This window comes from Vipera ursinii, assembly GCF_947247035.1.
Source record: "Vipera ursinii genome assembly, chromosome: 1".
Lineage (NCBI taxonomy): Eukaryota > Metazoa > Chordata > Lepidosauria > Squamata > Viperidae > Vipera > Vipera ursinii.
Genome location: NC_139512.1, coordinates 164,628,670 through 164,650,427, shown reverse-complemented (window position 1 = coordinate 164,650,427; position 21,758 = coordinate 164,628,670). Strand labels below are relative to the sequence as shown.

The window sequence follows — 21,758 nt, the reverse complement described above, 5'->3', positions numbered from 1 at the left end:
GGATGAGGCTGTCGGCAGGCCCAGAGGAAGAGAGAGAGGCTTTTGGAGGAGTTGGGGGTGGCAGCAGCATGCTCCAGGGGCAAAAAGGAGCAAGGCCCCTTTAAGGAAAAGAAGAGACAGGATCAGAAAAAGAAAAGGAGGCGAGGTTGTCATGCAGGAATACAAGTTAATTTGAGGGCTAATCCACATGGAGCTCCATTTCCATCTGTCCTGTTTGCCATCGTTCACTCCCTAGAGACTAAAATGGACGTTCTGAAACTTGAACTGGCCACAAACAAGGAGTGTGTATCAGAGGTGGTGACCCTTTGAGAGCTATATTGAATGAAATTTCATTTTGATGTATGCCAATTCAAAGTGACAAAGTTGTTGTTGTTGTTGCCAATTCAAAGTGACAATGTTGTTATTGTTGTTGTTATTATTATTAATAATTATTATTATCTTGGTTACTTAACCACCACAGAAAATTGGTCCTTGATGAAATACTTACAGGTGCAAAAAAATCAACAAGCCATGGTTCTTTCTCCTTGCCAGGAAAATTTTGAGGTCCAAGTGTAATGACATGGGAATTCACACTCTCCTTGGCAAAGGCCACTAAATCATACAGAATATTTTTCCCTTTAAAAGGAAACAAAAATAGAGATGTGGTGTAGACAGCCACCTACTCTTTGTTCAGCAAGTCAGGTCAAGATGAGAAAGAGAGATTAAAATAAAAGAAAAAGAACATGTGTTCTGAGGAGGATTAATCAAGTTTGCAAGATCATTATTTCCCAAAATGGAGTTTAGTTTTTTAAGATGTCATAACAAATATAGCACTCCCAAAGAAAGCACAAGAATGCTACAAGTCAATCTAATAGAACTATGTTTTAGACTGCAACTTCATCAGCAATATAAATCAGCACGCCCAACAGACAGTTACTTAAGGCAAGCTACCATAGATTAATGATCCAGTATTGTGAGAAGGCCTCTTTCAATCACCCTGATCTTAATTCCAAACAATCTTCTGGAATAATCATCCCTGACTTCTACAGCATCCAAATTTTTGCTTAAAGTAGCAAACATAAAATCAATTCTCTTTCTGATGAACTGAGAGCAAAATCAAGAGAACTCCAGTACAGGGACAAACTAGGCACTGTGTTAAATCGATCAGAGCCAAATCAATTTATGATTAATCTAAGAAATACCTATTAAATTTTATCCCATCTTGCACATTAAATGAAAAACAGTCCTAGAAAGCTATCACCTTGAACAAAGGAGTAAAACAAGCAAAAGAAAAAAAATTGCTTAAATTCAGTTGGCCATTTTCTCATCCAAAGGGTAACATATTTGCAGGACCGTCTGCTGCCAGGAACGACTGCCCACCGCCCTGTGCGCTCACACAGGGAGGGCCTCCTCAGGGTGTCATCGGCCAGACAATGTCGATTGGCGACCCCCAGGGGGAGGGCCTTCTCTGTGGGGGCACTTGCCCTTTGGAATCAACTCCCCTTGGAGCTCCGGATGGCCCCGGATCTCCATTCCTTTCGTCGCGACCTTAAAACATGGCTTTTTCAACAGGCCGACCTGGACTGATGGAAGGGAGGTTTTCTTAATTTTGTTTTATTGTGTTTTTAATCGGACTATTTATGGGATAATTTGATTTAATACTTTTTAATGTTTGTATTTTGTGTTTTTATCGTTGTTAGCTGCCCTGAGTCCTTTGGGAGATAGGGCGGCATACAAATCCCATAAATAAATAAATCTATCTCAAATTATTTTCCAAGCTATGTTAAAGCAAGCAATTTAGAGGATGAAAGCAAAGGAGGGAGGTGACAAGTCAGAATGGAAAAATGATCAATACAGAAAAAGCTAAAAGCTCTCCTAGTCATTTCTTTGCTTAACAATAGCAGTATCCAAGATTGCTTTTGATATATACCTTAAAAATGACATTTGGTAAACGCAGATTTGTACTTTCCCTCTGTGGCTAGAGTGGGCAAACCTTTTGTTTTGGAAGCCATTTTTCTTTTCTACACAACACATTTTAATATCAGAATGGATAGACCAAAAATGTTGGCCCTTTCCCAACTGTTTATGTGTATGCCTGGGGCTGTGTCATTCGCTAATAAAGAATAAATCTGAGGTTTGGGGATGAGGCTAAGGGGTGCAGGGTATGCCTTAATTTGCACAAGCTGTTAACAGCATAATCTTTTTGTGACCCCAGAATCCTGAAAATGGAAACAAAAATCTTAATATTATGTCCTCAGCAACTTCATGGAGAATTTCAGCGAGTGTTCCAAAAGGGGAGCTGCAGGGGGGGCATGTATGGCTAGCAGACAGTCCAACCCTTCCCTAAACAAAGGGCATCAAGTACAACATAATGAATCAGAAAGAAGCTATCTATTCATTTTGTACTTTGATTCCAATTGATTTTAACTTGAATGTCAATGGGAAGGAACTGTGAAGCTGCCAGTATATTTGTAAAAAACTAAGTTGCCTATCCCAGTTATAAATGTTGTAAATCTTCTATATAAAAATGGTTTACCGTGGTGAATTTCATAGTTATCCATTCCACGTCCTTTAAAGACCACTACACATGGTTCATAAACATACAGACTGTTACAAATATTAGCAGCAGTAAGACAGTCAAACTTCCCAACCTGTGAAACAAAGAGTTATAAGTTTAAGGCAAACTTTCCACAAAATAAACATTCTACTTTCACTCTCATTTTTAAAACTTCTTTCCTTTTCTTCTTTGTCCATTTTTTCCTCAAGATCTTTGTTGAGTAAGAAATGATCTTCCTTTGCTAATTAGAACATTGGTCAGTTTTAACATATTTTAGCCAATGGACCTTAAGTGCAATCAAAGCCTAGTTTTACCCCAAGCATGCTCACACTGTTTTATGCAAGTTAGAATCTCAAATCTTGAGACTACCTTGCAATTTCACTATATTCTCCATTATAGGAGAAAAGAAACACCCAGAGCTTTCTAACGTTATTGGTGTGCACTTCCAAATCAATCCCAACTTGAAAGGGGAAAGACTATTATTTTAGATGTTGACTCAGCGCATGCTCTAAATCTTTAATGAAGGATCTTTACTACTACTTTAATCTTTACTGCTAAGCTTGTAAGCCGCCCTGAGTCTTCGGAGAAGGGCGGGATATAAATGGAATTAAAATAAAAATAAATAAACAAGTAGCTGTGGATGTCAGTCTGGCAAAAAAATGTTTAATCAGTCTTCCCAACTCAATGATACATTTTTTAGGAAAAGTGCAGGGATGCCCAGATGAATGTGGAAAGCAAGGGACTAAAACAAAGTAGCAGGGAGCTTCAAAATGACCAGGGTTTGAAGAATTAATGGAAGAAAAAGGCACTACATCAGACATGTCAAACACAAGGCCCGGGGGCCGGATCCGGCCCGCGAAGTGGTTTCATGTGGCCCGCGAAGCCATCCTGGAAACAGTGAGGGAACGGCCCCCACTGCCTTAGCCCTGGCCCAGAGACCTTCCTTCTGCCAGAGACCCTCAGATCTGTCCCACTCCTGCCCAGGCCCCCATAAGGCACCCTTGATGCGAACGATGTAGAGCTGGCCACGCCCACCCAGTAGGCCACACGCACTCTAGCCACGCCCACCCAGTAGGCCACACCCACCCAGGCCACACCCACCCGCCCCCTTGAGGGCAACTGCAATGCTGATGCGGCCCTCAATGAAATTGAGTTTGATACCCCTGCACTACATAAACTAATATTGTCTCTTTAAATCAAAGATTATTGAGCTTCACATATTGGTACTTACTTGAATATTTTCAGCTTTAAGGAGAACACTTAACTTCTTAAGGTCATGGGCATCTGACTTGCTGTTTTTGCCAAACTGAAAGAATATTAACCATCGATGATGGGCCACGTGATCCTTGCAAAAAGGAAAAGGCAAGGAAAAACAACTCAGGCTTTTTGAAGGAAAAACATATTAAATAGAGAACAGAAAAAAGAGATCAAGACTAGCTGATTTTTCCCAGGCGTATAATGTGTCAGGTTATCTGTAGCTCCACATATTATTTATTGTATGCATGCTTTCTCCCACTGAATAACTATACACATGTATTTCTTTTTAACTCACAATGCAATTCTATGAAAGTTTCTTCGAACTGTCTATTTCTGTGCACCCAAACATATGCATGAGTGAATGTGCTTGTGCATGTGTTGTATCAAATATACGGTCATAACAAATTAAATAAATTCACCAATGATATGAACATTCATATTATTTGACTTTTCATTCTTAATGGCAGAGTTTGAGCTTCCCAACCAAAACAGATCCTTTTATTTTCTCCCCAGCATCTTACATCTTGATTTAATCCAGGTGTAAGCCCAGGGCTATGACTAAACCTCAGGAGAAGGCCTGCACATTTGGTAGATGGAACGGGCCACACTGATGACAACAATGGAGTTGGCAGCTTTGGTAAAGCCTGGAGCGGTCGGTGTTTCAGGAGGAGGGGTGGGGGAGCAGAGAATTCCTGGCAGTGGTAACATTTGGTGGCAGTGAATTTACTGATTTGTTTACAAATGCCAGTGGGCCACACAAGGCCTCATGTTGTACAGGCCTGCTCTACAGTTTAAAGGAAAACATGGCCCAGATGTGAGAAAAGAGGATTGGTATGACATATTAGGGAAAAATGAGGATTTAGGGAACAAAAAGAATATACGTGTTGCAATGAAGAAAGATCATTTGAGAGTTAATCTTTTTACCTTTAAAGTAGATGCCAGGATTGTATCAAAGTCTGGAAGGTGCTTCATGATTTCCAAATATATTTCTCTTGCATCTAAGGAGTTCACGTACTGAAAAGAGTGGAAACCATCATATTGACGTTATTGAACTGTGCAGTAGATATTTTATTTACCGTAATTTAATTGTTCACAATGTTTCAGTAATATCTAATGCATTTCAGGAGGCATTTCTGCACTCTCATAAATGGGCAAGATGAAGAAAAAAAAGGTAATAGTAAGAATAAAAAGTGTAATTTCTTTGTATAGCTTATGTTTACTGCCACTTCTTTTTGTTATATTTTATTGATTTTGTAATTTTACAATTAAATATTTAGAAAGCAACGTGGTGACTGGGTAATCAGTGATTCCATAACATACATAAATCTTTAACACAAATCTCAAGTTACATCATCAGATATTTCCTCTCTTTATCCCTTAATATCTACGATCTCATATTGAATTAATATAGTTCTTATCGTTATCAACCAAGTAAAACCATCTTTGTTACATTTATCAATAATTTTGAACTTATACACATCTTGTGTTTACATTCAATCTTATGTACATTAATGTTCTGCTGTAGCTTTTTCCCCAGGCTTTAATTTCCCCTCAATATTTAACCATCCCAGTGTTTTGCAGCACTTTGTGGGTGGTTTACAATGTCATCATATTGCCCCCCAACAATCTGGGTCCTCATTTTACCGACCTCAGAAACATGGAATGCTGAGTCAACCTTGAGTTGGCCAGGATCGAACTCCTGACAGTGGGCGGAGTCAGCCTGCAATACTGCATTCTAACCAATGTGCCACCAGGGCTCCAACTGATACCCTCCAGGTATGATGGATAAGAAATCTGAGCAGCCCAGCTAGCAAGATCATGAACAATGCTGCCTGGGGATTATGGTAGTTTAGAACACCATATTTCAAGGGTGTCAGATTGGAGAAGGCTGACCTAAAGTACAGATGTTTTACTCTTTTACTTTACTCTTTACTCTTTCTCTGGAATTTCAAAAATACCCAAACACTTAAATGAACTAGTATCAACTGAACATAAGCCTTGGTGGAGCAATGGGCTAATGCCTCCTTAAGTAACACCAGCTGCCTGCAATTAGTGCAGGTTCGCATCCCACCAGGCTCAAGGTTGACTCAGCCTTCCATCCTTCCGAGGTAGGTAAAATGAGGACCCAGATTGTTGGGGAAAATTAACCGGACTTTGTAATAATGCCGCTTGGGGTGTGTGTGAAAGCCCTAATAAGCAGGCATATACATAGAATGAAGGCTACTGCTAAGCTTGTAAGGCACCCTGAGTCTTCGGAGAAGGGCGGGATATAAATGGAATTAAAATAAAATAAATAAATAAATAAAATAAGCAAAAAATAGGAAGAAAAAAGTACTAAGATACTTTTTCCCTCACCACCTCACCAACACCAACTACTCAGTGTACACAAAGGCAAACCAATGGTAAAACTCATACCAAAACACCTCCTTTCTCTTTATTAGTTAATGTGGCTCCAGGTGGAAAATACGCTGTTGTGCTAGATGAGATATCCAAACTATCACAAAGATCACCCTGGGTGGCACAGTCCATCCAGCCTACTTTAACCAGGCCTTCCTGTATTGAAAAAAAAACAAAGAGAAAATGAAAAACTAAAATCTAATAGAGATATATCACACATCTGTTTGAATGGCAGGCATACTTTGCCATCCAGTTTATGCTTCATTTATAAAACAATTCCATCCCAGGGAGGAGTTAGAAATAATGGCCAAACCAAAGTTACATCGAGATAGAGGACTCTAGTACGCATTTTGCTCTCTCCCACTGAAGTCAGTAAGGTGAAGTGCTTTCCTTTGGGCCAAATTTCACCGGCGTAATTTAATATATTTTTTAAAAAACAAAACAAAACAAAACAAAAATGCTTACCAACATGCCAGCCAGTTTAAGGCGTGTTCGAGAAGTCAAACAATCTAGATAAATTACATTAATATGAGTAAACATCTTTTAAAAAAGGCTTATATTAATCTACACTAGGATTTCTCAACCTTGGCCATTTTAAAATGTGTGGACTTCAATTCCCAGAATTGCTCTGTTAGTGCTGGCTGGGGAATTCTGGCAGTTGAAGTCCACACACTTGATTTATATATTTGTATCTATGTTCAAACCATTACACAACTAAATATTCTTTGGGGGAAACTGTTAAGGTATAGTCTCAACACAAAGAGATTATACAAGACTTGGCATTGAAACCTATGAAAAATAGTCAGGGAAGATTTCTTCATGTCTCTCAACTGAAATATAGAACTTACTAAATCAAGGCAGCAAAGCATCTAAATCATTTTCTAGCAATCTATTGTAGTTCATTTTTTTCTCATTTAATATTTTACACACAAACACACACCCCACCCAAAGCTTCGCAGGGAAGCATGAGGGTCTGGATTTCCATGTTGGATCCCTGCTTCGGTTTGACACCAGGGTTGCTTCTGCCCAATCAGGGAAGGAGGAAGAGCTGATAACCTCCACCCCTCTGAAAAGATAAGATTTGCAATCATAAGAGAAGGTCTAAAATTAACAAGAAAGGGCAAAGAAAATAGTAATTTATTCTCAATGCAAAGATGAGATTTTAAAAATAGCTTTTCAAAAGACCTGTTAAAAAGCAAAACCCATTCCTGCAGGGTTCTAATTATCAGGTAGAATGCTGCCTCTTGAAGTTCAAAATATATCATTGAAAACTAATTTAAAAATTCCTATCCTAGAAGCCATTCTAAATATTTTCCTGCCTAGTTTCAATTTTAAGTTTTTTTGGCTGTTAGAAGAATTAAAATCTCTCATCCATTCTTTGATAAGCAAACATATATTTACCTCCTTGTTCAGTGCAAAAGGTAATTAACCAGCCAACATCAGAAGCAAATGCATTTTCAACAGCGTTAACGAAATTTCCTGGGGGGAAAAAAGAGCAGAATGGATTTAGGAATTTGCACCTGTTGTTGTACTTATTCATAAGGCTTACGTAGTATGATTTAGTTGTAACTTTAAGATCATATTTTTTGTAAACATATTTTAGAATTTATGAAAGAAACATATTTTGGCTAAACAACAGTGAACTATTTATTTATTAGCTACTCACTGTCCAAGACTCTGCTTTGGGTGATTTAAAATAATAAATACTAAAAGAAAAACATATAAAATAAATACTTGAAAATAAATACTTATTCAAAGATAAACGTTTACCTGCCCATAGTTCTGTCACTTTGCTTGTGACATACTGCATGGCAAAATTTGTTAAACTCTCCTTTGATCTGTCACCATGAAATTTCACTGGATTCTAAAAAAGATTTGGAAAAGCATCCAATTTTAAAACAATAATATGGGGCCACACATATTAAGCAATAGTCTTGGGAACTTATTTTTATCCTCTATCTGTGCTACAGAGAGTTACTTTTTTGACTTTAGAAGAGGAATCTGGAGTAGAAATTGAATACATAATATTATTACTTTATCAATGCTATAGTTTTTCCCTAGTTGAAACACTAAAAGGACCTACAAAATATGAATAGCTGCACCTAAGCAGAACAGAACAACAATCTATGGCCTATCCCAGGGGTAGGGAACCTTGGCTCTTTTATGACTCATGGACTTCAACTCCCAGAATCCTGGGAGTTGAAGTCCATGAGTCATAAAAGAGCCGAGGTTGCCTACCCCTGGTCTATCCTGTCCATTTAGCCCTTAAAGATTTGACACTTTCTTGCAATTGGGAAAAAAAATCAGGGTTTAAACTACTTAGGGTTTTGGATTATGTAGGAGCTTTTCTTCCCATTTTCTGGAAGTAAGGAGAATCCTTCTTCATCTCTACTCAATAGAAAGGTTGGGGACAGACACTGTAAAAAAAAATTGGGGAGCAGGATACCTTGTACCTCTTTCGTGCACTTGCCTTAGTCTTTTCAGAATCAAAGTATGAACAGGCCTACTGTTTCAAGTTTCTTCTCAGCATCAAATGCCTTCTATCATACCTCCTCAAAAAAAGGCAATTCTAAATTTAAGACAAATGAAAACTGGACAGAAAAAAAATCTGCATATTCTCAGAAAATCTAAGACATCCTTCTCATTTAAGAAATAAATTACTGGGAGAAACAATCTTCCTTTCAGTGTTGAGATACCCACTTGCAATAGTATTCAAGTGTTTGGGCTTGAGGTTACGTATCCCCATGCTTCTAGGACAAGCTTTGGCCCCCAAGTCTCTAATAAATGGGAAAGACTTTTTTCTTGCCAGAAATCCCTGAATGCAGTGGCGTTACTTCAAAGGCTCCTCTACGGAATGTAATGGAATGCTACGATTCTGTGCCTACTTACCATTCCACTTTTGAAAACATAGAGGCTAGGGTAGCTATTGATTCCCTTACTCCGGCAAAGCATTCTGTTATCACCACAGTTGACGGCTCCAATGCGTATTAATCCATCCATTTCTTTAGCAAATTCTCTCCACTTCAAATGAAAAAAAAAGAAAAAAATATTTTTCAGCCTTTTAGTCCAGTTTGGAAATGCTTAAAAGAATACGATTGCAATACTTGTTCCCTTAATTTTAACTCAATTGTTTACAAGTATTGTTTACAAAAAAAACCTTACTTTTTATTCTTAGGTTAGCTGAATAATGACATCACCACTACCAAGCACATTCCTTATTCTTATTCGATATTGCTACCTGTTCTCAAATACTGTCAAAGTGGGAAAAGAATTGATTTGACTCCTGGCAGATGTTTCAGAAGAAATGGTGGCAGACTGCAGAGCACTGCCTACACTCTTGCCAAAACATACAATAGGGTTACACGTAGACCAAACTGGGGAGCATTATATAGCTGAAATATAGTCCTGGCCCATGCTAGAAGGATGCAGCTTCTTCTTATTCTCATGCCACAGCAAAAGTCTTCATGTTTCCCCTCAATCAGCCCCCTAGGATTCCATCCACAAAAAAGAAGAAATTGGGACGTAAATTCAATGACAATACATCTGCAGTGGTAACCTACCGTGGGTGCTAAATCATGGCAATGTGAACATCGAGGAGAATAGAAATTTATAAACCACAGTTCTCCGGAACCAATAGCAGCATCTATTAAAAAAGGAAGAATGGTGAAGAACTTTATTTTTACCACTGAAGAATTTGGACATAAAGGGGGGGGGGGAGTGGGAGCACATAGATTATCCCAGTGTTCTCCTAAACCAGGGGTAGAGAATCTTGGCTCTTTTATGTCTTGTGGACTTCAATACCCAGAATCCCTGAACCAGCCAAGATGACTCAGGAATTCTGGGAGTTGAAGTCCACAAGGTTCCCTACCCCTGTCCTAAACCAATGCCCTCCAGCAGGGTAAGACTGACATGTCTTCCAATCAACATGCTGCTGATCTAGAGATGATGGGAACTGAAGGATAATATATGGGGAAAGAACTGGATTGAAATATCTCTGCATCCCATCATCATTGGGGTAGGGGGAGAATATGCTTACAATATATGTTTTAAAAGACCTTAAAATGAGAGGGAAACCTGCAAGTTCCAGCTGGGCAACAACTCCCACCATTCACAATTACTCTCCTTGTTTGTTGGGAGCCAAATAGATTTCTATCCCTGCTTTAAAACACACGATACATGGCTAATCTGAGGACCCAGATTGTTGGGGGCAATAAGCTGGCTTTGTAATAATGCCGCTTGGGGTGTGTGTGAAAGCCCTAATAAGCAGGCATATACATAGAATGAAGGCTATTGCTAAGCACATTGGTTTGTGCTTAAATTGTAAGCTGCCCTGAGTCTTCGGAGAAGGGCGGGATATAAATGGGATTAAATAAATAAATAAATAAATAGATTTAAAGGTGACCAGACCAGCGAAACATAACTCCTCCACTAAAAGTTAGGCTATATTAGAAACACTAGTGAGAAATAATAAAGAGAGTGGAGCCTTTATTTTTAGACGTTCCTTAGAAGTCCCCAAAGCTGGGTACTTCTGAAAACTAAATGCTGGATTTGACAGATCCTGCTAGAGTTCAATTAACTATTCTGGTATGCATTAAGAAAACTGCCTGAAGAACAGGTTTCAAATTAATGCTACAAAAATGGTTAAGAACACTCAGCCAGCTCCATGGAGGAGTGAAGTTCTTTTCCTTAGTTTCTCCTTTGAGTAGAAGTTGAAGGGAATCTTGCTCTTTAAAAGTGGAACTGCACAGATCCTGGACCAAAGGAAAGAATATATAGAAAATGCCTGCCATCTCAATTCTAGTTGCCCAGCAACAGAGGATATTTTGGCATCCCACTTCTTACAAATCATTATGCCAATTTATTAACCTCATGAATATATGCTCACTTAAAAGTCAATTTAAGATGCATACCATATTCATTTGGAAAGGCAAAAACAGAAACAATGGGAAAGAATTAATATTAATAGGTCTACTGTAGGATGAAAACAGCATTATGGGGATAAGTGCATGAAGTATGAACATGAGGTATTGACCTAAAAGCATGGAGACCAATGTTTAAGTCCAGGCTCAGTGACAAAAGCTCAACCACTATTACTTTATCCCTGCCTAGTCAACCTGACAGTCACGTGCTCGCTCAATGACCATTTCACTCAGTGATTATTTAACTTCAAATTTAAGAATTGCAGTCACTAAATGAGGGCGTAAATAAAACAATCTTGGGACACCATGTCACATGGATTCAGAATGACATTCTGCTATCTGCAAAATAACAGCAAAAAAGTCATAAAAATAACACAATAAAGAAACTGGAAAGCAGAAATGTTAGGAAACTACACAATCACAAATGACTTACCAAATTCTCCTTTATCTAATGTTATGATTTCAGGATCATCATCATAGATACCTGGTTAAAAAAAAAGCAGCCAGTTAGCATTTTTAGAAGTCCATTTAACACAGATACATAACACTTAAATACTAATAATCAATTATTACTCCTTTGGTCATGTATACCTTAGAGCAGGAGTGTCAAACTCAATTTCATTGAGAGCCACATCAGCATTGTGGTTGCCCTCGGGGGGCTGGGTGGATATGGCCAGGGTGGGCGCGGCCTACTGGGTGGACGTGGCTGGAGTGTGTATGGCCTACTGAGTGGGCATGGCCAGCTCTACATCATTCGCATCAAGGGTGCCTATGGGGGCCTGGGCAGGAGTGGGACAGATCTGAGGGTCTCTGGCAGAAGGAGGGTCTCTCGGCCAGGGCCAAGGCAGTGGGGGCCGTTCCCTCACTGTTTCCAGGATGGCTTTGCGGGCCACATAAAACCACTTCGCGGGCTGGATCCGGCCCCCGGGCCTTGTGTTTGACATGTCTGCCTTAGAGCCCATTAAACCACAAATAGCAAGAGACATCAGGTTCTTGCAGTTATTTTCTTTCAACTTTTCTGACATATCCTAGAATATTTTACAATGACAAAATCTTAGCATAAAAACCAATCAGTAGTGGCCATAATACATATCTTTAAAACAGGGCAGCTTTATTTCATTCATACAGTGTGTACATGTTCATTTTTTTGCTTAAATGAAACTGAGTCTCATAGCTCAGTTTTGTCACACATAACACTGTCAAGCTTTTAACAGCACAGAACAATGAAGAAAGATTCATAGAAGTCTCATTATTTTGCTCTATTGGCAAGAAGCAAAGGGCTAAAACTTGGAAATACGAAGAAACCAAAACTCTAGTACTTATTCATGAGTATATTAAGGCAATGTCTCAGACACACCTGAACCTCTTTTAACCAGAATGTGAGAGCAAAGGGCTATCTTTTTCCCCAGGTAAGACTTACATTGAAATATCCTTCTACTTATTATAAGTATTGTTTTGAAACACTCCCATTTCTTTCCCAGCATCAGAGATCTATTTACAAGGCAAGGAATGTTGTTTGTGGAGAAAGTGAAAATGCCTCTGCTCATTTTGTTTTAGGATGCAGATAATTGAGAATTCCTACATGCAGTAGGAAGAGGATACTTAGGAAATGTATATGGTAAAACAAGAAAATATAGTCTCAACAATAATTATGATCTCAATGATTCTGGGTAATAAATGCAGAGCACAAAATCAAAGGAACCACACTGAGTTGATTTAACTCTAAAAAGAGACTGAATGAGAACTGAATTGTGAAACAAATATATGAAGAAAGGGTTTAAGGCAGGGGTAGGCAACCTCGGCTCTTTTATGATTCATGGACTTCAACTCCCAGAATTCCTGAGTCAGCTGACTCAGGAATTCTGGGAGTTGAAGTCCATGAGTCATAAAAGAGCCGAGGTTGCCTACCCCTGGTTTAAGGGGAAAGGGGAGACTATGAAACTTGTGGTTAAATATAGAATTCCCCAGAAAGACGGTTAGAAGTTTAAAAAGCAACGGACAACATACAAAGCAATAGAAGGATGTAATAAAAGCAAGGACAGTGTGCAAAGACAAAAAGTAAGGAGTGATGAAATGGGTGATATTAGCATAAACTAAATTTAGTTTGACTTTTTCTTTTTTTCTTAGATCCTCCTTTAATTTCTTTTCATTCATTGTGCTCTGTATTACCTCAAATAGAAAGAATCTATTATGTATGTATGGCTGGCTATTGCACTGCCAGTTGGCCATCCATACCAAGAAGCAATTTTGAATGGAGACTCTTAAGTCAATCTGAAAGCAGTCTGAGAACATACTATGAAGCAACTCATTAACAACTCTGTTGGCAAAATAAATTTAATATAGTCGATGTCCTATTCCCAAAGTAATTAAAAAAGCCAAGTATACATAATATGTGTTGTGATTCAGGGTCAGCCTGTGGGTTCGGCAGTTGGGTCGGACGACTCAGAGGAGGAGGGGGGTGTTGAAGAGCTTGCTGAGGGGGTTGGAGAGCTTGCTGATGAGAGCCCTCAGCCAGGCCCCTCCCACCTGGTCACGACGCAGACCCAGCTGTGTGAGCCTGACAGCGTGGATGAAGATGACCCACAGCTGGCCCTGTTCAAGGACGCCTGATGCAGGAGGCAGTCAATCAGGAGTAAACAGAGGAAGGCAATGGGGCACCTCGGAAGGAGGCAGAGAGAAGCCACGCCCTGAACTGTATAAAAGGGGAATGCGTGGGAGGGCTGGTTTGCTGAAGGCAACCGCTTGAATAGCTCCTGTTTCATGGTTCTTGTCTTGTTCTGTTTGCTTTTGTATCCATAAATTTGGCAGGCTTAGTTCCAGCCTCTTGCCTTCTTGTAAAAGGGGTTGTCCCTGCCTTTTCTGCAGGGGCGGTAGCAGGCTGGTACAGAACAATATGCTATCACACAACATCCATACTCCTGATTAAGACTTAAATATTCTTACATCTTTTTATGTGCAGATTACGGCCAACATTTTCCTTCGAAAGTTGTTGTTTTTTTGTTTTTGTTTTTAACAAATGAGCCACAGGGAAATAGCAGGTAACAATTCAGTTTCTCCTACAAGAAAGTATCTTACCAAAATCATAGCGGTAAAAGTGCCAGCTTTCATAGCGACCTCCCTCCTGGTGATCTTCCAGACCTTTCTCACCATATTTATCATACTTCTTTCTCAGATCTTCATCTTTTAATACTTCATATGCTCGGTTTATTTTCAAGAAATTTTCATGTGCCTCTGGATTGTTCTGGAAAAAGAGCATTGGTGTTAAATTAAAATATTGAGAAAAATATTGAAATCTGCTCAGTACATTTCAATTTTCAAAATCATTCTGACACTGGCATTGCATTAATTTTTAGCTGCTTTATAATTATATCGAGAGCTCATTACATTTTTGCTAATTTCAGCTGAAGACATTACCTAGGATTCTGACAAGTGCTAGGCAGGATGGGCTATGATAAGGCATAAGATAATTTGCCGATTACCATCACCTCATCAGCAATATCACAAATTTCATTACAGTGGGGGTGGAAATGGCTTGATGAATCTTTTAAGTCAGGGGTATCAAACTCGCAACATCACATGACGTGTCGTGACATTTTGCGACTTTTTTTCCATTGCCGGCAATGGGGTGGGCGCGGTTTCGGCATGATGCATCCAGCCCGCGGGCTGGCAGTTTGACACCTGTTTTAAGTGGAGTGAGCTCTAGCATGAGAATTAATGATAAGCAGTTGATTATATGACTTGTAAGTTCCTACATGTTGGTATAATTTTCTTTCTTTCTGAATCTTTTCATTTATTTATCTATAGCTCACAAATCATAGGAGGTAACTTCTCTAAGGAGAGGTAAGCAGGAAACTAACCTACTCCTCCTCATTGGCCAACATTTTCTGGATCTGAGCTTGAAGTAGAATGAATGCTGCTAATACATTCACAGCATTAAGACAGAGTCTATTGTTGGGTGCATAATTCAAGTAAGAAATACCACATTGCACAGTAATCCTGTACAAAGTGTGACCTATTTCAAAAGGAACACAAGCTACTCATTTTATAGAAATGTATGCAGTGTATGTGCCAGACTGGTTATTATTATTGATGGCTCACTGGGGCTCCGATTACAAAAAAGAAGGGATTTATCATGTATCTTTGTAGTTTGCTGCATACATTTCATGGATCTATTATTATTCACCCTGAAGGTATAGATCAGTGTTTCTCAACTTTGGCAACGTTAAGATGCTGTGGCTGCCGAAATCTGGGAGTTGAAGTCCACATATCTTAAACTTGCCAAGGTTGGGAAACACTGGTGTAGATTATATAATCAAATAGGTTTGACTACAACTTCTGGAACTGTAGTCCACAATTAAGAAGCATCAGGTTGAATATGAAATGGTTTCTTGGAAGTAGAAAAAAAGAGAAGTGCGTGCTGCAGAAGTTGTAAGAATTTCATGGGTATTTTCCCTTTTGATTATACAGGGAACTCAAGATTGTATAAGTGTAACATAAAGCACTGTACTTTTTGAAACAATTATACCAAGCAATCATGAAATACGTATTATAACAAGATAGAGATTTAAACATTTGCATGTACATTTCTTAATTAACAGGAAAACATTTCCTGACAAGCCTACCTACCTGGTTCTTGTCAGGATGTAACTTGAGAGCCAACTTTTTGAAAGCCTGCCTAATTTCTCTACTTGTTGCTTCTTTGGATATTCCAAGTAAACTGTAATAGTCTTGAGTTGGATCAACTAAAGCTACAAGGCATATTAAAATGAAATACAAGGAGACAATTTTTATAAAGTCTCTGACGCATTGTCTTCTGGGAAATGAAGTCTCCATTATGAATATCTTAGTCAAGTATACTTTATAACAGACTAACAGATCTCACTCTGATGTAACCGGGACTGCATATATTTCTGAAGAAGCTTCTTGTAGGATTTTTGCTGTTGTAATCCAGGCATAGACATTTATGTTTCTTAAGTAAGCTGCACCTAGGAAAATAACAAACAGATTTTAGATCTTTTATGTTGTACAGCAAATTCATGACATGAATTCCCTCAGTGGTTCCCCCAGTTTTCTCTAAAGCATTCAACATAACTCTGCTGTTTCTATATTGTTCTGCAACGATGCTTGTACAGAGACATAACTCAACTTCCTCAAATTTAATCGCCTGTCTCTGTTGCTGTAACCTGTTCTTTGATGCAAAACATCTTGCATTGAGAGTGCAATAGTAATAATAGACAGTACAACAAAAGTACAAAAACAAGCATTTCTTTTGGAGTGATCAGAAGCTACGACTGCAATGTCTAGCGTAATTAAGAGAGGAACTAGAGGTGACATGACAGCAATCTTCCAATATTTGAGGAGCTGTTATAGAGAAGAAGGGGGTCAACCTATTCGTCAAAGCACCTGAAGGCAGGACAAGAAGCAATGGATAGAAACTAATCAAGGAGAGAAGCAACCTTATAACTAAGGAGAAATTTCCTGATAGTTAGAACAATTAATCAGTGGAACAAGAAGTTCACAAGTTCTTCTGAACAAGAAGTTCAGAAGTTGTGGGTGCTCAATCACTGGAGATTTTTATGAAGAAATTGGACAAGTATTTGTCTGAAATGGTATAGGGTCTTCTGCTTGAGTAGGCGGGTTGGATTAGAAGACCTCCAAGGTCCCTTCCAACTCTGTTATTCTAGATTCTCATTGAGTGAAAAATAAGCATACATTTTTGCAGGGCTTTTTTTCCCCCATAGAACGCTCAGAACGGAGTTCCGGCACCTTTTTTGGATGGAACCTTGTAGGGTAGGCAAGGCGGGTTGTATGACATGTGTGCGTTCTGGCACCTTTTTCTTTTACAAAAAAAGCACTGCATTTTTGCCAATGTATTAGGAGCGCCCAGTCAAAAGAGAAAAAAAAAGAGGAAGAACTATAACATTAGTGACAAAGTACACACTGTAACCGGAAGAAAGTTCCAGGTTTTCTCCTTACATATTCAGTCGAATGTAATTAAGGAAGCATGGCAGGAAAGTCCATTGCAAAAGAATCTGCCAGCATTTTTTTTTTAATTCCATTTATATCCCGCCCTTCTCCGAAGACTCAGGGCGGCTTACAAGCTTAGCAGTAGCCTTCATTCTCTGTATATGCCTGCTTATTAGGGCTTTCACACACACCCCAAGCGGCATTATTACAAAGTCAGCTTAATTGCCCCCAACAATCTGGGTCCTCATTTTACCTACCTCGGAAGGATGGAAGGCTGAGTCAACCTTGAGCCTGGTGGGATGCGAACCTGCACTAATGGCAGGCAGCTGGTGTTACTTAAGGAGGCATTAGCCCACTGCTCCACCAAGAAAGACAATTAATTGATTTTGGAATAAGGTTCCCCCCCCAATGTAATAAATTATTGAGAACCAGTTTGGTTCTGTAAGCATCCAGTTAAAAGCCAGGAAACTATGGGCTCTAGGCTGGCCTCGGATGAAAGCTACCTGGGAGACTTTGGGTCAGTCACTCTTTATCAGTTCGTGGTTGGCCGATATGCCAGCTAATCAAATCCTGTCACAACCAATGTATCAGCACTCTGATGATCTGAAAAAAGCAGGCCCTGCACTTGCAGAAAAAAATTCTAGGAAGAAAAAAATGCTGAGAAACCATTCCTGAAAGGTAGAAATGGAGTTTAAGTACTTTAACGCAAGGAAAGTGTAGAAAATATAGAAACAGAGAAACATATCTTCTATCATGGGCCCTGCAAGGTTTCCCGTAAATTAGGGAGGAATAGTCTGTAAATCAAATTCAAAACTTGAAGGATCCTGGGATTATCAAGAACCTAGAAAAGCTGTCTTATATTTAATTGGTTCAACTGATTTCTGTATTGCTTCCCCTTTAGCCGTATCTTAAATCAGTTATTTCTCTATTTTTAAAATACAGTAATAAAATGTTAAATATGAAGAACAGAAGAAAATAAAGCCATTTGTGGATAACATTCATTTAGGGGAGACTTGAATGAGGAGGTAAGTTTTCAACAAGGATCAACAAAATATAGATGCCTTAGATGCCTTAGTAAAAAATGACAATAAAGAGATAATAAAGGTTATCTTATAGGGTTCAGCTTACAAAGCTAAGGCCACCATAGTCCTAGCTATGAGTAATCAGGAAATGGCATTCTGCCAACCCCAGCACTTGCAAGGACTTCTCTGATGTTTGATAGGATCTATATCCTAGTTCAAGATTGTTTACACCCTTGCATGCCAGAATCAAAATTTTGATGCTAGCTTGGTAAACTAACTGATAGTCAATCGTAGTTCCTTTAGCCAAGTGCCCCATTTTGGTGTTCCAATATTACTTTCTGCATCTATTTCCAGATCCAGCACATTATACTGCATTACAACAATCTAACTGTGAAGCATTCAATATATGGATTAATGAAATTAGATGGTTAAGGCAATTAGCTCTTCTAGCCCAGTAACACAGTGATTTATCAGTAGTTCTACATGACACTTTCTCAGCCTTTGAGCACGGGCTCTTTTGCACACAAAGCTACAGCCCTTACTGTGCAGGTAAGGATGAGGCTCACCTATTTATTCCTATGGTTCAAAGGCAGGAGCATTCCAGCAAAGCAGCTTTACGATATTCAGATGAAGCGTGGCTACAGGAAATGAGCAAATGCACTCACATATAGTTCACCCTGAGAAGAAACCAACAAGAGAATGAGTGAAAAAAGCTACACACTAAAATTTTCAAAATCAAGTTTCTGAAAAAACCAAGTTAAGTATAAATGATACTTTAAGTATTAACATTCTTCCATCTTAGTTTGTGGCTTGAAATCCACGTAACTGCCATCCTGGTCTTTTAAAAATATTAACAGAGCTGCCATCTTCTTGAGTTATAGGTCCTGCTAGTATGGCTTTGCTCCTTTCCGGAGCACTAATGATCCACCTTGCCTTTATGGGGGACTGATGAAATAATACATAGGCATGCAATCTGATGCCGTCCAGATACATCTTTAGGCAATTCCCATCAGTCCAAGACTGCAAAGACAATGGCAAAGGATGATGGAAGCTATCACCCACAGCAATGACCTCTCTATACAGATAGTCCTTGACTTGCAACAGTTCGTTTAGTGACCTTTCAAAGTTAACGAAGGCACTGGGAAAAAGTGACTTACGACCCTTTTTCACACTTATAACCATTTACACTACCTACATGGGAACACGATCAAAATTCAGGGGCTTGGCAATTGCCTTGGTGGAGCAGTGGGCTAATGCCTCCTTAAGTAACACCAGCTGCCTGCAATTAGTGCAGGTTCGAGTCCCACCAGGCTCAAGGTTGACTCAGCCTTCCATCCTTCTGAGGTAGGTAAAATGAGGACCCAGATTGTTGGGGGCAATAAGCTGACTTTGTAATAATGCCGCTTGGGGGGCCCCCCGAAAGCCCTAATAAGCAGGCATATCCATAGAACGAAGGCTACTGCTAAGCACATTTGATTTGTGCTTAGATTGTAAGCCGCCCTGAGTCTTCGGAGAAGGGCGGGATATAAATGGGATTTTAAAAAAAATTGATTCGTATTTAAGACCCTTGCAGTGTCCCAGGGCCAAGTGATCACTTTTTGCGACCTTCTGACAGGCAAAGTCAACGGGGGGGGGGGGGGGGAAGTCTAGTTGTAGCTCCAACTTCTATTCGGCAGTCTCTCTCTCCCCATAACTCTTAAGTTATGGAGGAGAGAGTTGCAGTGCTGACACCCCACTGGGGTTAGGATGGGGAGGAGGACTAAAGGAAACCCGGCCAAAATGACATTCTAATTGCAAAACTCTTGGCCTGTTCCTACACACACACACACACACACACACACACACACACACACACACACACACAAAGGGGGGGACCAATAACGGCTTAGGGCAGGGGTCTTCAAACTTGGCCCTTTTATGACTTGTGGACTTCAACTCCCAGAATTCCTCAGCCAGCAAAGCTGGCTGAGGAATTCTGGGAGTTGAAGTCCACAAGTCATAAAAGGGCCAAGTTTGAAGACTCCTGGCTTAGGGAGTGGGTAAAGAGTGAAGGCAGCAATGTCTCGAGAAACAATGCAACGGCTTCCCCCGGCCTAGAGCTTGGGGGAAAAAAACCTCGAGGAACGGCTAAAACACACCAGAAAAAGCCTCCGGGCAGAAGCCGCGGGCGGGAATTTAAAACCAGCGAGGCACGCCAGGGGGCTGCGGCGGAATCAAGAAGGCCTAAGCTCGGAGGAAGAAAGAGGGGCTGGTGGGCGGGAAAGGGAAGCGGAGGCCCTTCCAACCGAGGGACGGGGAAGGAAAAGCGGGGAGACGCTTCAGCTAGCCAACGGGACTGAGATCGGGGGGCAGCCGCAAAAGCCAGGCTACCTCGCGGCTCCAGCTTGCTTTAGCTTTGCCAGGCCGCGGGCGCTGGGAGCAGAGGCGGAGGAGGCGACTGCGGCGGCAGCAGCCGGAGCCTTACCTGATGCCGGCGCGGGGGAGGAGCCGGAGTTGCAGCCCGGAGCGGGCAGGCGCGGGGAGCCGACTGGAGCGGCGAAGATACAAGATGGGGAAGCCAGGCGGCGGATCCGGTTCGCGGCCGGAGGCGGCGGCGGCGGAGGCGGCGGGCGGGGTTGGGAAGGGCAAAGCGAGCTGACGTGGCCGCTGCTCCGACCGCCGAGTCTCCCAGGGGAAAATCTCAGGGTGGAGACCCTGGCCCAAACCCCCGCAACTTACACGAAGTAGCTCCGGAGGAGAAAGGGCGGGCCGGGCCGGGCCTCTGCACGTGGCTGCTCCGAAGCCAGCCCCGGCGCTCAACGAAGTCGCGGCGGCCTCCCTAGAGCCTGTGCTCTCTTCCCTTTGTTTGCTTCTCCCGAAGCAAATGCCTCGGCACTTACTCCGAAGTAATCTTTGTGACGCGGCCGGGAGGACTCGTGACTTCTTTTGTCCTTTGACAAGTTGTAGTAGTTGCTGAAATAGCAACCTCCACGCCGTAAAGACGCGAGATCCCCCCAGTATCTGGGCAGCGGCCCTTTTCTGGATTTACTTTAGCTTTGCTTGGGTTCGTTCAGAGGTGTAGCCGGCAGTTCCTATTTGGTTGTAAGCCCGTAGAACAGGTGCTTGGATGCATTGGGGGAAAAGCGTCTCCTACAGATGAATCTGAGATGTCTTTCTTTCTTTCTTTCTTTCTTTCTTTCTTTCTTTCTTTCTTTCTTTCTTTCTTTCTTTCTTTCTTTCTTTCTTTCTTTCTCCTTCCTCTTTCTTCTTTCTTTCTTTCTTTCTTTCTTTCTTTCTTTCTTTCTTTCTTTCTTTCTTTCTTTCTCCTTCCTCTTTCTTCTTTCTTTCTTTCTTTCTTTCTTTCTTTCTTTTCTTTCTTTCTTTCTCCTTCCTTCCTTCCTTCCTCTTTCTTTCTTTCTTTCTTTCTTTCTTTCTTTCTTTCTTTCTTTCTTTCTTTCTTTCTCCTTCCTTCCTCTTTCTTTCTTTCTTTCTTTCTTTCTTTCTTTCTTTCTCTTTCTTTCTCCTTCCTTCCTTCCTCTTTCTTTCTTTCTTTTTCTTTCTTTCTTTCTTTCTTTCTTTCTTTCTTTCTTTCTCCTTCCTCTTTCTTCTTTCTTTCTTTCTTTCTTTCTTTCTTTCTTTCTTTCTTTCTTTCTCCTTCCTTCCTTCCTCTTTCTTTCTTTC

General features: G+C 40.4%; 1 protein-coding gene across 1 annotated transcript in view; it reads right to left on the bottom strand.

Annotated features, from left to right (window-relative positions):
* Positions 1-20,787, bottom strand: part of DNAJC10 (DnaJ heat shock protein family (Hsp40) member C10) — a 36,790-nt gene extending 16,003 nt beyond the window's left edge. The window contains exons 1-15 of the mRNA XM_083375989.1: positions 20,563-20,787; positions 18,665-18,775; positions 15,736-16,094; positions 14,185-14,350; positions 11,543-11,593; positions 9,751-9,833; positions 9,080-9,211; positions 7,961-8,054; positions 7,592-7,669; positions 6,656-6,699; positions 6,209-6,346; positions 4,718-4,807; positions 3,768-3,881; positions 2,516-2,630; positions 488-615 (exon numbers count right to left, since the gene is read on the bottom strand). Coding sequence (XP_083232115.1) covers positions 488-615; positions 2,516-2,630; positions 3,768-3,881; positions 4,718-4,807; positions 6,209-6,346; positions 6,656-6,699; positions 7,592-7,669; positions 7,961-8,054; positions 9,080-9,211; positions 9,751-9,833; positions 11,543-11,593; positions 14,185-14,350; positions 15,736-15,942 — 1,440 coding nt within the window. The 5' untranslated portion in view covers positions 15,943-16,094; positions 18,665-18,775; positions 20,563-20,787. The remainder of the gene's footprint in view (positions 1-487; positions 616-2,515; positions 2,631-3,767; positions 3,882-4,717; positions 4,808-6,208; positions 6,347-6,655; positions 6,700-7,591; positions 7,670-7,960; positions 8,055-9,079; positions 9,212-9,750; positions 9,834-11,542; positions 11,594-14,184; positions 14,351-15,735; positions 16,095-18,664; positions 18,776-20,562) is intronic.
* Positions 20,788-21,758: the final 971 nt, after the last annotated feature.